The sequence below is a fragment of the Saccopteryx leptura genome, chromosome 2 (assembly GCF_036850995.1).
Source record: "Saccopteryx leptura isolate mSacLep1 chromosome 2, mSacLep1_pri_phased_curated, whole genome shotgun sequence".
NCBI lineage: Eukaryota > Metazoa > Chordata > Mammalia > Chiroptera > Emballonuridae > Saccopteryx > Saccopteryx leptura.
This window is the reverse complement of record NC_089504.1, coordinates 101,145,602-101,159,312: the sequence shown is the minus strand read 5'-3', so window position 1 is coordinate 101,159,312 and position 13,711 is coordinate 101,145,602. Positions and strand designations below refer to the sequence as shown.

At 46.7% G+C, this 13,711-nt stretch overlaps 1 protein-coding gene across 1 annotated transcript; it reads left to right on the top strand.

The window, feature by feature from the left end:
* The first annotated feature begins 9,648 nt into the window (after window positions 1–9,648).
* Window positions 9,649–11,146, top strand: GADD45G (growth arrest and DNA damage inducible gamma). The gene is made up of 4 exons (XM_066365729.1): window positions 9,649–9,809; window positions 10,003–10,104; window positions 10,230–10,443; window positions 10,530–11,146. The coding sequence occupies exons 1-4, from the start codon at window positions 9,757–9,759 to the stop codon at window positions 10,638–10,640; spliced, it is 480 nt and encodes a 159-aa protein (XP_066221826.1). The 5' UTR covers window positions 9,649–9,756; the 3' UTR covers window positions 10,641–11,146.
* The last annotated feature ends 2,565 nt before the right edge of the window (window positions 11,147–13,711 follow it).

Sequence of the window (13,711 nt, the reverse complement as noted above, 5' to 3'; positions counted from 1 at the left end):
GGCGCTGCTCGCGGCGGCTCGCGGCGGAGGCTCGCAGCGGCGGCGGCGGCTGGCGGCTGGCGGCTGGCGGCTGGTGGCGGCGGCTGGCGGCTGCGGCTGGCGGCGGCCGCTCGCAGCTGCTGCTTGCGGCTCCCGAGTGCGGGATGACTTACCACAGGCGCACTTCCTCGCGGCTTGAATGAACGTCCCTGCGGTAGCTTCCTCCACACCCTCGTCTCTCAGATTCAAGTGATAACAGTCCTTTTGCTTTCAGTTTGTGTGGAACTCTGTAATGCCCCGAAGATAAATTTTCCTGTTTCTAGTTGATAAATTTGTTGAGATTTTGGGGAGATTTGTCGGACGCGCTGCTCACGGCGCCATTTCCGTGACGTCACTCTGTATGTATCTTTTGATCTCTGCTTTTATTTCTTCTTTGACCACTCATTTTTTAGAAATATGTTGTTTAATTTCCACATTCTTGTGGGTATGTTTACTTCTTTTTTGCAGTGAATTCTAGTTTCAAAGTTTTATGTTCAGAGAATATGGTTGGTATAATTTCAATCCTTCTGAATTTGTTGAAGTTAGTTTTGTGGCCCAACATATGGTCAATTCTTGAGAATGTTCCATGTACACTGAAGAAAAACGTATACCCTGGTGTTTTGGGATGAAATGTTCTGTAGATGTCTATTATATCCAATTATTCTAGTGTTTCGTTTAAGGCTCATATTTCTTTATTGATTTTCTGTTTGGATGAACAATCTAGAGCTATCAGCGGTGTATTGAGGTCTCCAAGTATGATTGTATTTTTGTCAGTTTTTATTTTTAGATCAGTCAGTAGATGTTTTATATACTTTGGTGCTCCTTGGTTTGGTGCATATATATTAAGAAGTATTATGTCTTCTTGATTCGATGTATTCTTTATTATTATGAAATGACCATCTTTGTTTCCGATTACCTTTGCTGTCTTGTAGTCAGCATTGTTAGATATGAGTATTGCTACACCTGCTTTTCTTTGGATGTTATTTGCTTGGAGAATCGTTTTCCAACCTTTCACTTTGAATTTTTTTATTTTTTATTTTTTACAGAGACAGAGAGTGAGTCAGAGAGAGGGATAGACAGACAGGAATGGAAAGAGATGAGAAGCATCAATCATTAGTTTTCCATTGCATGCTGCAACACCTTAGTTGTTCATTGATTGCTTTCTCATATGTGCCTTGACTGTGGGCCTTCAGCAGACCGAGTAACCCCTTGCTGGAGCCAGCGACCTTGGGTTCAAGCTCGTGGGCTCTTGCTCCAACCAGATGAGCCTGCGCTCAAGCTGGTGACCTCGGGGTCTCGAACCTGGGTCCTTGGCATCCCAGTCCAATGCTATATCCACTGCGCCACCACCTGGTCAGGCTTGAATTTGTTTTTATCCTTGTAGCTTAGATGTGTTTCTTGAAGGCAGCATACAGTTCGATTTTCTTTTTTGATCCACTCTGCTACTCTGTGTCTTTTTATTGATGAGTTCAATCTGTTTACATTTAATGTAGTTAATGACATTTGAGAGTTTCCTATGGCCATTTAATATATTGCTTTCTGATAGCTCTATATCTTGTTTGTTTCTTCTCTTTTGTTTTTCTGTCATTTGTTTTTGTTTGGTTGTATTCCATACTTCTTTCCTCTGTTTCTTCTTTTTTTAAGCCATGTGTTTCTGTAGTGGTTTTTTCAGGGGTGGTTACCATTAGGTAATAAAAAGGATATATATCATATTCATTGTAGTACATTATCTTATGAGTGCTTCTGCACTCCATCCTCCTTTGCTACTGTTAATCTTTGTCCTCTTCCCTTTTTTGTTTTTGTTGTCACAGTTTAATCTTATTTTTATTGTGATCTTGTTGGAGCTTTTGTGTGTATATTTCAGGTGCTCCTGAGATTTTTTTATCTGTCTTTAGTTGTTGAATTTGTTGAAATTTCAAGGTGAGATATTGGGAGCACCCCTCACGGTGCCATTTCTCTGACATCACTCAATCATTCCTATTTTGATGGTTGTACAGAGCTCATCATAGGCACAACGAGGATCATACAATTTAGTTCCCCGCCCTCCACATTACATCCAAGGCTTCACCAGGCTATGAAGCACTGCTCATGCTTTATTTAATGGCTACACCTGATTGAACACTTGTCCTTTATTGTGGCTTCTGGTTTTCACTGTTACAAGAAGTATTTCAGTAAACATTTTCTTGTAACATGTATTTTGGAATGTACTTCTTTAGGAAAACAATACAAGTAGATTTAATATATCAATAAGTATGGACTCTTTACACTTTATTATTTTTCTTTTTAAAATTTTATATTTCAATTATAGTTTACATGCAATATTATTTTGTATGAGTTTCAGGTGTACAACATGGTTAGACCATCATATATTTTACAAAGTGATACCCCAATGTTTCAAGTACCCACCTGGCACCAGACATAGTTTTTACAATATTATTGATAATATTCCTTATGCTATACTTTCCATCCTAGTGACTATTCTGTAACTGACAATTTGTGCTTTTTAATCCCTTCACATTTTTCACCCAGCTTTCCCAACCTCCCCCTTCTCTGGCAACCCTCAGTCTGTTCTCTGTATCTGTGAGTCTGTTTCTTTTTTGTTTATTTTGTTCTTCAGATTCCACATATAAGTGAAATCATGTGTACTTGTCTTTCTCAGTCTGATTTATTTTGTTCAGCATAATACCCTCCGGGTCTATCCCTGTTGTTGCCAATGGTAAGATTTCATTCTTTTTTATGTCCGAGTAGTATTCTATTGTGGAAATGTACTGCTGCTTTTTTATCCACTCATCTACTGATGGGCACATGAGCTGCTTCTAGATCTTGGCTACTGTAAATAATGCTGTAATGAGCATATATTCGTTTGAAATTTTATTTTTGGTTTCTGCAGACATATTCATAGAAGTAGAATCACTGGGTTATAAGGCAGCTTCACTTTTAATTTTTTGAGGATACTCCCTACTGTTTTTCACAGTGGCTGCAGCAATTTGCAATCCCACCAACAGTGCAGGAGGGTTCCCTTTTCTCTACACTTGCCAATACCTGTACTTGTTTCTTTATTCTTTCTTTCTTTCTTTCTTTCTTTCTTTCTTTCTTTCTTTCTTTCTTTCTTTCTTTCTTTCTTTCTTTCTTTCTTCTTTCTTTCTTTCTTTCTTTCTTTCTTTCTTTCTTTCTTTCTTTCTTTCTTTCTTTCTTTCTTTCTTTCTTTCCCTTCCTTCCTTCCTTCCTTCCTTCCTTCCTTCCTTCCTTCCTTCCTTCCTTCCTTCCTTCCTTCCTTCCTCCCTCCCTCCCTCCCTCCCTCCCTCCCTCCCTTCCTTCCTTTCTTCCTTCCTTCCTTCCTTCCTTTTGAGAGAGAGAAATAGAAAGGGAGAAAGATGAGAAACATCAATTCGTAGTTGTGTCACTTTAGTTGTTCATTGATTGCTTCTCATATGTGCCTTGATTTGGGGGCTCCAGCCGAGCCAGTGACCCCTTGCTCAAGACAACAACCTTGGACTTCAAGCCAGCGACCATAGGGTTGTGTCTATGATCTCATGCTCAAGCTGGCAATTCCATGTTCAAGCCGAATGTGACTGTGCTGAGGCCGGCCATCTTGGGGTTTTGAACCTAGGTCCTCAGCATCTATCCACTGTGCCACCACCTGGTCAGCCAATAATTGTTTCTTAATTTACTGGTGATAGTCATTTTGACAGGTGTGAAGTGATATCTCATTGTGGTTTTAATTTGCATTTCTCTTGACGATCAGGGATGTTAAGCTTTCCACATGTCTATTGGCCATCTGTATGTACTTGTTAAGAAAAGTCTATTCAGGTTTTCCACCCACTTTTTAATCTTTTTAATTGGATTTTTGTTGTTGTTGGGTTGTCTGAGTTCTTCTGGATAAATTTTGGATAGTAACCCCTCATAGAATGTGTCTTTGGCCTGACCAGGCGGTGGCACAGTGGATAGAGCGTTGGACTGGGATGCGGAAGGAACCAGGTTAGAGACCCTGAGGTTGTCAGCTTGAGTGTGGGCTCGTCTGGCTTGAGCAAAAAGCTCACCAACTTGGACCCAAGGTCTCTGGCTCGAGCAAGGGCTTACTCAGTCTGCTGAAGGCCCGTGGTCAAGGCACATATGAGAAATAATCAATGAACAACTAAGGTGTCACAATGAAAAACTGATGATTGATGCTTCTCATCTCTCTGCATTCCTGTTTGTCTGTCCCTATCTATCCCTCTCTCTGACTCTCTCTCTGTCCCTGGGGGGGGGGGGGAATATGTCTTTGATGAATATCTTCTTCCATTCAGTAGGTTGTATTTTTGTTTTGTTGATGGTTTCCTTTGCTGTGAAAATCTTTTTAATGTGATGTAGTCCCATTTGTTTATTATTATTATTTTTTGTTTCCCTTGCCTGAGAAGAGATACAGATAAAATATTTCTAAGAGAAATATCAGAAAATTACTGCCTCTGTTTTCTTTTAGGAATTTTATGGTTTTGGTCTTACATTTAAGTCTTTAATCCAGTAAGTTTATCTTGTATATGGTGTAATATGGTGGTTTAATTTCATTTTTTTTGCATGTATCTGTTTAATTTTCCCAGCACCATTTATTAAATAGATGGTCTTTAACCCAATGTATGCTCTCGCTTTCTTTGTCACATATTAACTGACCATAGATGTGTGGGTTTATTTCTGAGCTGTCTATTCTGTTCCACTAATCTATGTTTGTTTTTTAGGCTGGTACCATGCTGTTTTTATTACTATAGCCGTGTGATATAGTTTGATATCAGGTAGTATAACACTTCCAACTTTGTTCTTTTTTCTTAAGATTGCTGTAGTTAAATAGGGGTCTTTTGTGGTTCCATATAAATTTTTGGAGTATTTGTTCTAGTTCTGTGAAAAATACCATTGGTATTTTTATAGAAATTACATTAAACCCATAGGCCACTTTGGGTAATATGGACATTTTAACAATGTTAATTCTTTCATAAACACAGTATATGCTTCCACTTATTTGTATCTTCTTCAATTTCTTTCTTCAGTATCTTATAATTCCCAAGATAGGTCTTTCACCTTGTCTTACCTTAAGTTTTAAATCATGCACTGACTTTTTTGCTGAAGGTTAAAGTTAAATAAGCAGCAAAACTCAGCTTTAAGCCCTGTTCTGCTAATTGCAACCTCCAATGCCACACTGCCATTTCTGAATGTTTATAGACTTAAATTATCTTTCAGAACATAAAGTAGAGTTTTCTGTTAGAAAGTTCTGTTAATTTACAATATGCTATATGTTAATGTTTTCTGAAAGGTGACCACATTATCTCAGCTTAGAAAACTGTATGCTGTTAGAAAAGAAAATTTATCCCAAAGTAAAATGCCTGCACAGGCCAGGCAGGGGCTAACTGTGCCAGCAGGCCTAATGTGACATTTGGGACTTGCTTAAGGTGACATGGAAACTGCATGCCACCCATTCCCACTTACACAAACAAGACTTGAATTTGTAAGTTGTTTTAGAGCATTGCCCACCAAACAAAACCTGAATGTGGGCCAAATGGTGACCAGGTATGATCTTTAGAAATTCCCTGTGAGGTTTGTGAGGGGCAAAGGGCAGCTTTTTATTTCCTACAGGGGAAACTGAGGCTCAGAAGACAGGCACAAGGGCAAGCTGTGAAGGTCAGCACATCTGTGTCTTTTCAGGGGATGCCTGAGACAAGGAAAGTACCAAGTGCATGAATGATTTGTCCCCCACCCCGTTTCAAAAATGTCACTGAGCTGACAGCACCCTCTCATATGTTAAGCCATTGCTCCTTCCAGAAATCCCTGTCAGTGTGGACTGACCACAGACATCTGGCTTCTGCGAGGTGGGGATGTCCCTTTCTAGTTTCTTGTTTCCTGTCACCTGAAGCATCCCATCTACAGACCTCACATTTCATAGGGTGGGTGTGTGGTGGTGGGTGGGGGTACTGTATGGTGGTACCTGGTAGGTTCTGGGACACATCTGAGGTGACACTGCTGGTTTTCAGTATTAAGTGTGTATCTTGCTCAAACATTTGTTTTCCTTTTTGAGTTAATGTGGTATGGTTGTCGATTCATTGTTACCCAACCCCATCCGTGAGTATTTTTTGGAAAAAAAGAAAACAAAATAAAACACTCTTTGAAACCCAAGGAGGCCTGTCCTGCCTGAGAAGGGGCCAATGAAAGGAAGGGGTGAGGGACTGAGAGCAACCTCCTCACTGTTTAGAAAGGGGCCAACACAGACTGCTCCCAGAACCCTGGACTGGTGAGGTGGGAGACCCGTGTGTTCTGCAGAATCTGGGACACAAATAATGCTTGCCCTATTTGAGCTCATCTCTTAAGCACATGGCCCCTTTATTTTGCTTTTCAAACTCCAGTTTCTTTTCAAAGATTGCAAATGTAAAGACCTGCAGGAGACAAGCAGGTCATGTAAATGAACGACGCAATGTCGCAACGTCGCAATGTCGCAACGTGGTAGTGGCTGATCACAAGGGTGCCTGCGGTGATGATGGTGGTGAACTGGAGAGCACTGCCCACACTGGGGCCCCTGTGCCTCCCTTTCAGCTGATGGCTACCGTGGTGTGTGTGGGACATGGTGACCGGTAGGCCCATGGTGACCAAGTCTTATTTCCCAAGTGAAACTGGAAATCCAGAGTTTTACCTAAAGTTGCCAGTTTTGAAAGGTGGCAATGACTTGGACTTTTCCTAAGAGACCTTGTAGTCCAGAGGCATGCCTCCTGCAGACAGCAGGGGGTCTCTGAGCAGCTGGCTGTGCCCTGAAGCCTCAAGGGGGGGGGGAGCTGTGGGCATTGGAGGGGAGTAGACCTGCTATTAAAGACTGCTTGTGCACGCTCTAAAGGCAAATAATTTGGGAAATTGCAACAGGGACTGTCTCATAAAGTTGACTACTTACTTAAAGCCCATTTCTTTCCGTACCAAAATCAACAGACTCTGTGCCAACATTTCAGTCAGGCCCTGAGAGCAACCAAGAATTGCATTTCCAAGAATATGTTAACCAGTTAAAATTGTGACATTTTGAAAGGTTTTTTAAAAACAGAGCATCTCAAACAAAACAAAACAAAACAAAACAAAAAACCAAAACAAAATAAAACCAGACCACCTTGGAGGGTGTCTGTAATAAAGTCACCATCACCTGCATCATTAAGGTTCAGGGAAATTTTAGGAGTGCAATCACGGGGCGCTTGGGGTAACAACATGGCCCGCAGCAAGCTGAGACACTGGCTGAGCGCGGCTTGGGAGCGTGGGAGCATCACAGTTGCCTTCTTTCTGGGGTAGGCTGAAGTTAACTGGAGGGGTGCAGCCTACCCCCCCCCCCCTTGCAGACTGAGGGAAGACTGGCAGCTTCTGCATTTGTCTGAACTGAAGGATGGGGGTTGGGTGGTTCTGGTGGAGGCCCAATTTTGCCTCAGGATAAAATGTTTCTTCCCTAGTTGAGATGAGGGCTTTGGGGCCGTTTGGACTGACCTAATAACCATGTGAAGTCATATCCTATGTCAGAGAGGCAGTTTTCCTGAAACAGAATACCCTTAAAAATGTGAGCAAAGAAGAATAGCCCCGGGAGGGTGGAGAGTTTGTCAATCAGCCCTCTTCCTCAGGGCTGGCTCAGTGCCAACTGGAAATAGTGCCCCTGTCCCCCTCCCCTGTCAAGTCCATCCAGTGACTTAACTCTGGGAGGAGGGGCTGAGGCCTGGTGTGCAGGCCGACTTCTAGTGTTATAAATGGTGATGGGGGCGTGCTAAGATGTCAAATAAGTCTTTATTTGCAACACTTCCTGGAAACCTGGAACGAATATGTTTAGAAAGAACAATACTTAAGTCTCAATCACTTAAAAGTAAACTTATTCTATCCAATCTAGGCATACCACCATTTCCTACACCACTGAGAAAGAAAGGAAATAAGAGCAGACAGACGCAGCACGGTGCCGCCTGGCTTCCACGACGGTAAGACACATCAAGTTTCGGGAACGTTAGTTAGGTCAGCAAACACCCGCTTCTTGGAATCAAGGAGGTGGCCTGATTTTTCAGTTATACTCTACCGGTAAGCCACCGGGGGGCGCCCGCCGCCAGCTCACTCGGTTACTTTTCTTTGCCATTATCTCTGTCTTTCAACAGAGCCTGCCTGGGCTTCCAGGAATGCCCCCATCCGCCCAGTGTCTAGCCCAGTCTCCAAGGCCTTGGCTGGCTAGAAAAGGAGGGGTCAGTGAAGTGCAACCCTCAGCGCGCGTTTCAACGTAGCGTGAAGAGCTGCAGATCCCAATAAGTGAGTGGACATCCTGAAATGCTGTGGGTCCAAAGTCGTTACATCCCAGCAACGCTTCAAACTCTTTCAACAAGCTTTTTATAAAGATGCATATTTAAATAATTAAAACATTTCAAAATAGCACGAGAAATATAGCTCTTCCTCCAGGTTTCGTGTCCACCTCCTACCCAAGTGGGTTCTGCAGTCCTTACTCTGATTTCCATCAATGGGTAGCTTGCACGGGGCTCAGCGGACCCTGTCAAGGCCACCCTGCGACCTTAGGGCTCCAGGCCAAGCCCCCAGAGGCCAATGTAAATGAGGAGTCAGGAGGGGATGGTGAGATCTTTGCGCCGCCTGTAGATGGCGCCCCGGGAAAGGGATTCCAAGCCTCGTTTTCCAAGCTCTTGGAGACTGGAACCTCTGGGTCCTGGCAGAGCGCACCTGGTGTTCCGCCAGCCTGCGAGGACCCGGTGGGGCGGAATTACAAGCAAACTAGCCGCGGGTGCCGAGTGACGCGTGCAGTGGGCGCGCATCCAAGGGCTCGGGAGCTACACGAGGCCCAGACCCCCACGCTCTGGGCAGCTCAGCGACTCCCACGGGCGGCGCTGCCCTGCCCACCCCACTAGGCGGCAGGTGGACAGTGTCGCTATGAAGAGAAAGCCTCGATTGTCCCTCCCGCAAACCGACACACGCCAGACCTCCGCTATTGTGCACTCTCCATAGAAATGCAAACGAGCCGCGTGCGCCGGCCACAATCTGCTCAAGCGCCAGGCGCCCCGCAGCACTCCACCGGGGCGCGGGGAGCTTGGATGGGACCTTACTGCGCTCTCGGGTCGGGACTTTGAGCATGCACCGAGATTTTGCCCAGGCGCTCTGGGGCTTAAGTGTCAGCTGGAGGGGGTTGCGTCCAGACCTTTGCAAATTAAAAACCAGCGCCGCGTGATTTTACTAAGTTTCTGTTTCAAAGCAACAGTCTCATAAACTCCAAATTAAAAGTAAAGACAATAGAAAGTAGCAACATGATTAATGCAAGATAAGTCCTTTAGATTCTCCAAAGGTGCATTTCACAAAATTGCAGTCCTATTCACACACACACATACACACAATAGGGTTTTCAAATATAACTTTTCCTTTTAAGGACTTAAAAAAAAAGCGAGATGAAATTTGCAGGCTCCAGTCTGCCTAGTAACACCCCAACAAAAGAGGCAGATTTGAGGCATTGTCATCCCCCGCAGCCCTCCCCACGTGGCCTTCTGGCACGAGCCACCGGCCGCCGCCTCATTTGCATCAGAAAGCGGGAGCCGGCCAATGGGCTTGCAGCTTTGCGCCAGCTGGCGGCGCCTGGGACCCGGCCTATATAAGTGCGCGCGGCGGCACCGCGGCGCATTCGCTAGTGAAGGGCGCTCCAAGAACTGTTCTGGGTTTACCTGTCTTCTCATCCCCGCTCCGCCAGCTCGTCTTGTGGATATCTAGCCGCTCGCCGACTGCACCATGACTCTGGAAGAAGTCCGCGGCCAGGACACCGTTCCTGAAAGCACGGCCAGGTTGGTCGAACGTTCTGGAGCGCGGGGAATCTAGACCTGCTCTCGCTGTTGTGGTCGTGCGGGAGCCCGTTGGGTGGTTGGGGAGCCGGGCGGGGTACTCTCAGGTGCGTCCCTGAGCTAGGGCGCACCCCGCGGTTGGGGAACCCCGCCGCGGTTCGGCCAGTCCCCGCTCACGTCGCTGGCTCGTTCGCAGGATGCAAGGCGCCGGGAAAGCGCTGCACGAGCTGCTGCTGTCGGCCCAGCGCCAGGGCTGCCTCACCGCCGGGGTTTACGAGTCCGCCAAAGTCCTGAACGTGTGAGTATCAGCGCGGCCCGCGCGGGGTGACTGGGGGGCGTGAACCGTGGCCGGGAGACGCGTGGGGCGCAGGCGGTACCCAGGCGCGCTGCCCCAGCCTCACTATTCCCTACTTGCCCGCACAGGGATCCTGACAACGTAACTTTCTGCGTGTTGGCGGCGGACGAGGAGGATGAAGGTGACATCGCGCTGCAGATACACTTCACGCTGATCCAGGCGTTCTGCTGCGAGAACGACATCGACATCGTGCGTGTAGGCGATGTGCAGCGGCTAGCAGCCATCGTGGGCGCCGGCGACGAGACGGGCGCGCCGGGGGACTTGCACTGCATCCTCATTTCGGTGAGTGTACTCCTCTGGTGCTCTCCGCCCCCGCCCGGGCCTGTGCCCAGTGGCCAGCCCCGCTGATCTCTGCGCTCTCCCCCTAGAACCCTAATGAGGACGCATGGAAGGACCCCGCCTTGGAAAAGCTCAGCTTGTTCTGCGAAGAGAGCCGCAGTGTCAATGACTGGGTTCCCAGTATCACCCTCCCCGAGTGACATCCCGGTTGGGGTTCTTGGTGTGATCGAAGTGGAGACGCCCCGGGGCGCCTAGCGCGGGGCTGGCTCTATGGACGCGCCCTCGGAGGGCGCCGGAGTTCGGCGTGGAGACTGGCAGACGGGGGGCGTATGGAGAGCTGAGAGGAGGCATGACTCCTTTCCAGGACGGGGCCTGGCAGCGGCAAGAGCAGGCTGGCCCTGAGCTGAGGACTCTACAAGTGTGGGGAGCCGGCTGCTAGCCCAGGAAGGCCAGAGGCGGGACGTTGGCCGCGGTGCTGGGAAGCTGGGAAGGACGGACTGGCCGCAGGCGTGACTCAGCAGCCTGCGCTATGGGCAGGAAGCAGGGGAAAGGCCAGGCCAGGCGGCCTGGACTCGCACAGTTACTGGAGCTCTGATGGACCTGGCAGTCGGTACTACTGTTTCAAAACGGATCCGGGCAACGCTTCAATTTCTCAAGGATTATGCTGCTGCAGCTTTGAGTTTTACAATAAATTTACTGAAACAGACTTTTTCTCTTTATTGAGGGTAGGGGGTCTTTTCTATGGGGGAGATGGTTAACAGGCTTGCAGATGATTGCTGGAACTCACGGAGCTGGATTATCACCTGTTCCCTCCTCCTGTCCCCGGGAGCTGCAAGTGGGGGAGGGGGTGGTGCCTGGGAGTCCAGGCAGGACTTGACCCCTGCTCCTGTTTTTCTCCTTTTAGGAAGATTTTTAAAATTTGCCAAGACAGGAGCATACTTGAGATAAGACATCAGTAACAGCGGCTAAAGGCTGCCGATTTAACCTGATAGCAGACAGCTTAGCTCTCCCTCCCTTTCCCCCACTTGTCCCCGCCCTCTCCCCTTCGACAGCTGCTTATCGGAACAGCTTGCAGGAGGCAGACAGCCTTCCTACACAATGAGCATTGCCTTGTGCAGAGGCTGCCCTTTATGGTCCCCGAGGACAGACTGCTCCCTCTCGGGAACCTTTTCCTCTTAAAGGAATGGTGCTTCCAGCCCTGTCACCCAAGATACTGTATTAACATCACAGAGGACAGGGTGGCTGCATTTAGCATGAGTCATCATTTTGTCGTGGTTGTGATAGAAAAAAATATCTGAGCCAAAAACTGGGAAGGCATCTCCACACAGACAGGTGTGAGCAAGTCTCATCTGCTGTCTACTATTCTGAGTGTTCTCTGCCCACATCCTGGGAGGGCTTGCTGTCGCTCCAGTTTAAGCCCCTTTTAAAGACTATGGGAAGGAAAAAAATCCATTGGCTTTAAGAAGAACCTAGAAACCAACCTTTGTCCCCAGTGAACCAACCTTTCTGTTAGATGGACATGAGTGGATTTCAGCCCTGCCTGACTGATGTTAGCCGCTCAGCAGGGAAAATACAGGGCTGGCGTCCTGTTAACAGGCCTGGGCAGGGGTGGTGAGATGTTTCTCTTTAAAAAAAAATTCCTGATTTAGTTAGCAGTTCCAGGTGGCCGCTTTGCCTTAGTGGATGCCGCTTTTTAAATTTTCTCCAAATTGTGGACGCATTCTTGGGATGACAGGATTGTATGGGTTTATAATTATTCTTCCTGGAACGAAAGCATTGTGTCTCACATTTATCAGCTCTTGAAACCCATTCTCTCCTTAATTAGAAACCCAGTGAGATAATTCAGCTGTTTGTGCCCAAGTTTTATTAATATTTGCTGCTTAAAAACCTGAGTTTTCCTTGTTGAGGCAGAGCCTTTCTGGGGGTGTCTCTCTGCCAGTCTGCATTTTATAGCCACACATGCTATAGTAAACACCTATGGGGCCTAATGACTCTAAATGGACCCATCAGTGAGTATATTTAGCAGAACATTGCCCAGAACAGTTGGATAGACCCTCCTGCTGACTGCCTGACCCTTGTAGAAAGTTCAGTTGGCAGCCCTTACAAAATTTGGCTTTATCAAGATTAGAATTTATAGCAAGGGCACCAGATAAAAATGCATGCTGGGGACACAGTGTCACCCCCCCCCCAAGGTTGTGCTTAATTAATTAATTAATTTGGATGAATGGGTCTTTAATGCTATTAAAATGAAATACCTCAGAGGATAGGCACTAAAATACACAATGCTTATAAGTGTATTATTGCATTCATACTCTGACAACCCTAAGTGGTAATGCATACATCAGATGATTATCATAGGTGGTCATGTAGACTGTTGGCCCAGTTCTCTGCATCCAGAAAATGCTGAAGAGACATTGATGACAACAATACTAAAAGTTAATGAAGGTATTTACTCAAGATCACAGAACCTGAAGTGGACTGGTGGCTTTGGGACCAGGCTGTCTGGTTCCAGGGCCCGACACTTTACCTGCTGCCACACCTATCCAAGCGCCAGCCTGCTGACATTGAAATAACTTTGTAACTGTATCAAGGTGTTCTGTATTGATTGTAGACATTCATTGGGTTGTACTCAGTCATTCATGTTGTGTTTCGTAAAATGCAAAAAAAGGGAGAGGACAAAGTGAAGGGGCCTGGACAGGCCATTGCCACATTTTTGTGTGTCCCTCTCCCCTTCTCTCTTCCCTTGGAGGTACTGTGCTTACTACACACACCCAATGCTGAAACAGCTCATCTCACCTGCATTTGGTCACCTCCTGCTTCTTTTCCTTAACATTCTATTGTGTGCCCACCACATCACTCAGTGACCTTGGAGGCGGGTGGCTGGCTGCAGCACAGTGAGCCCCTGAACCCTGAGGGCATGCCACTTGGGTGGGCAGACTTCCTCCCCCCTCCCTGTGAAGGCCCCACCATTTTGCAGGCCTGAAGCAAACCTGTGGCTGCCACAGAGCAACGTAGAGTAGGTCAGGCTCATCTTTGATCTCAAGGAGACCCTCTTCCTGATAAGGAGCAGGGCCTCCATTCTCTCCCCACTGAAATGAATGGACCGAATGACCGCTGACCCTTGCTTTATTTTCAGAGGCTGCAGTTGTATGGTACATATTTTATGAAAGCACTAGCCTCAGTAACAGAATGGTATTATTACTGAGAACCACTTTTAAAAAGTGGGAAAAAAGTTTTGCAGGAGAAAAGCAAGGATGTTGGTGAACAAAGT

Coding starts and splice junctions, on each gene's coding strand:
- GADD45G (XM_066365729.1), top strand. CDS start 9,757: ATGACTCTGGAAGAAGTCCGCGGCCAGGACACCGTTCCTGAAAGCACG. Junction 10,105..10,229: donor TCCGCCAAAGTCCTGAACGT/GTGAGTATCAGC, acceptor TTGCCCGCACAG/GGATCCTGACAACGTAACTT. Junction 10,444..10,529: donor TGCACTGCATCCTCATTTCG/GTGAGTGTACTC, acceptor CTCTCCCCCTAG/AACCCTAATGAGGACGCATG.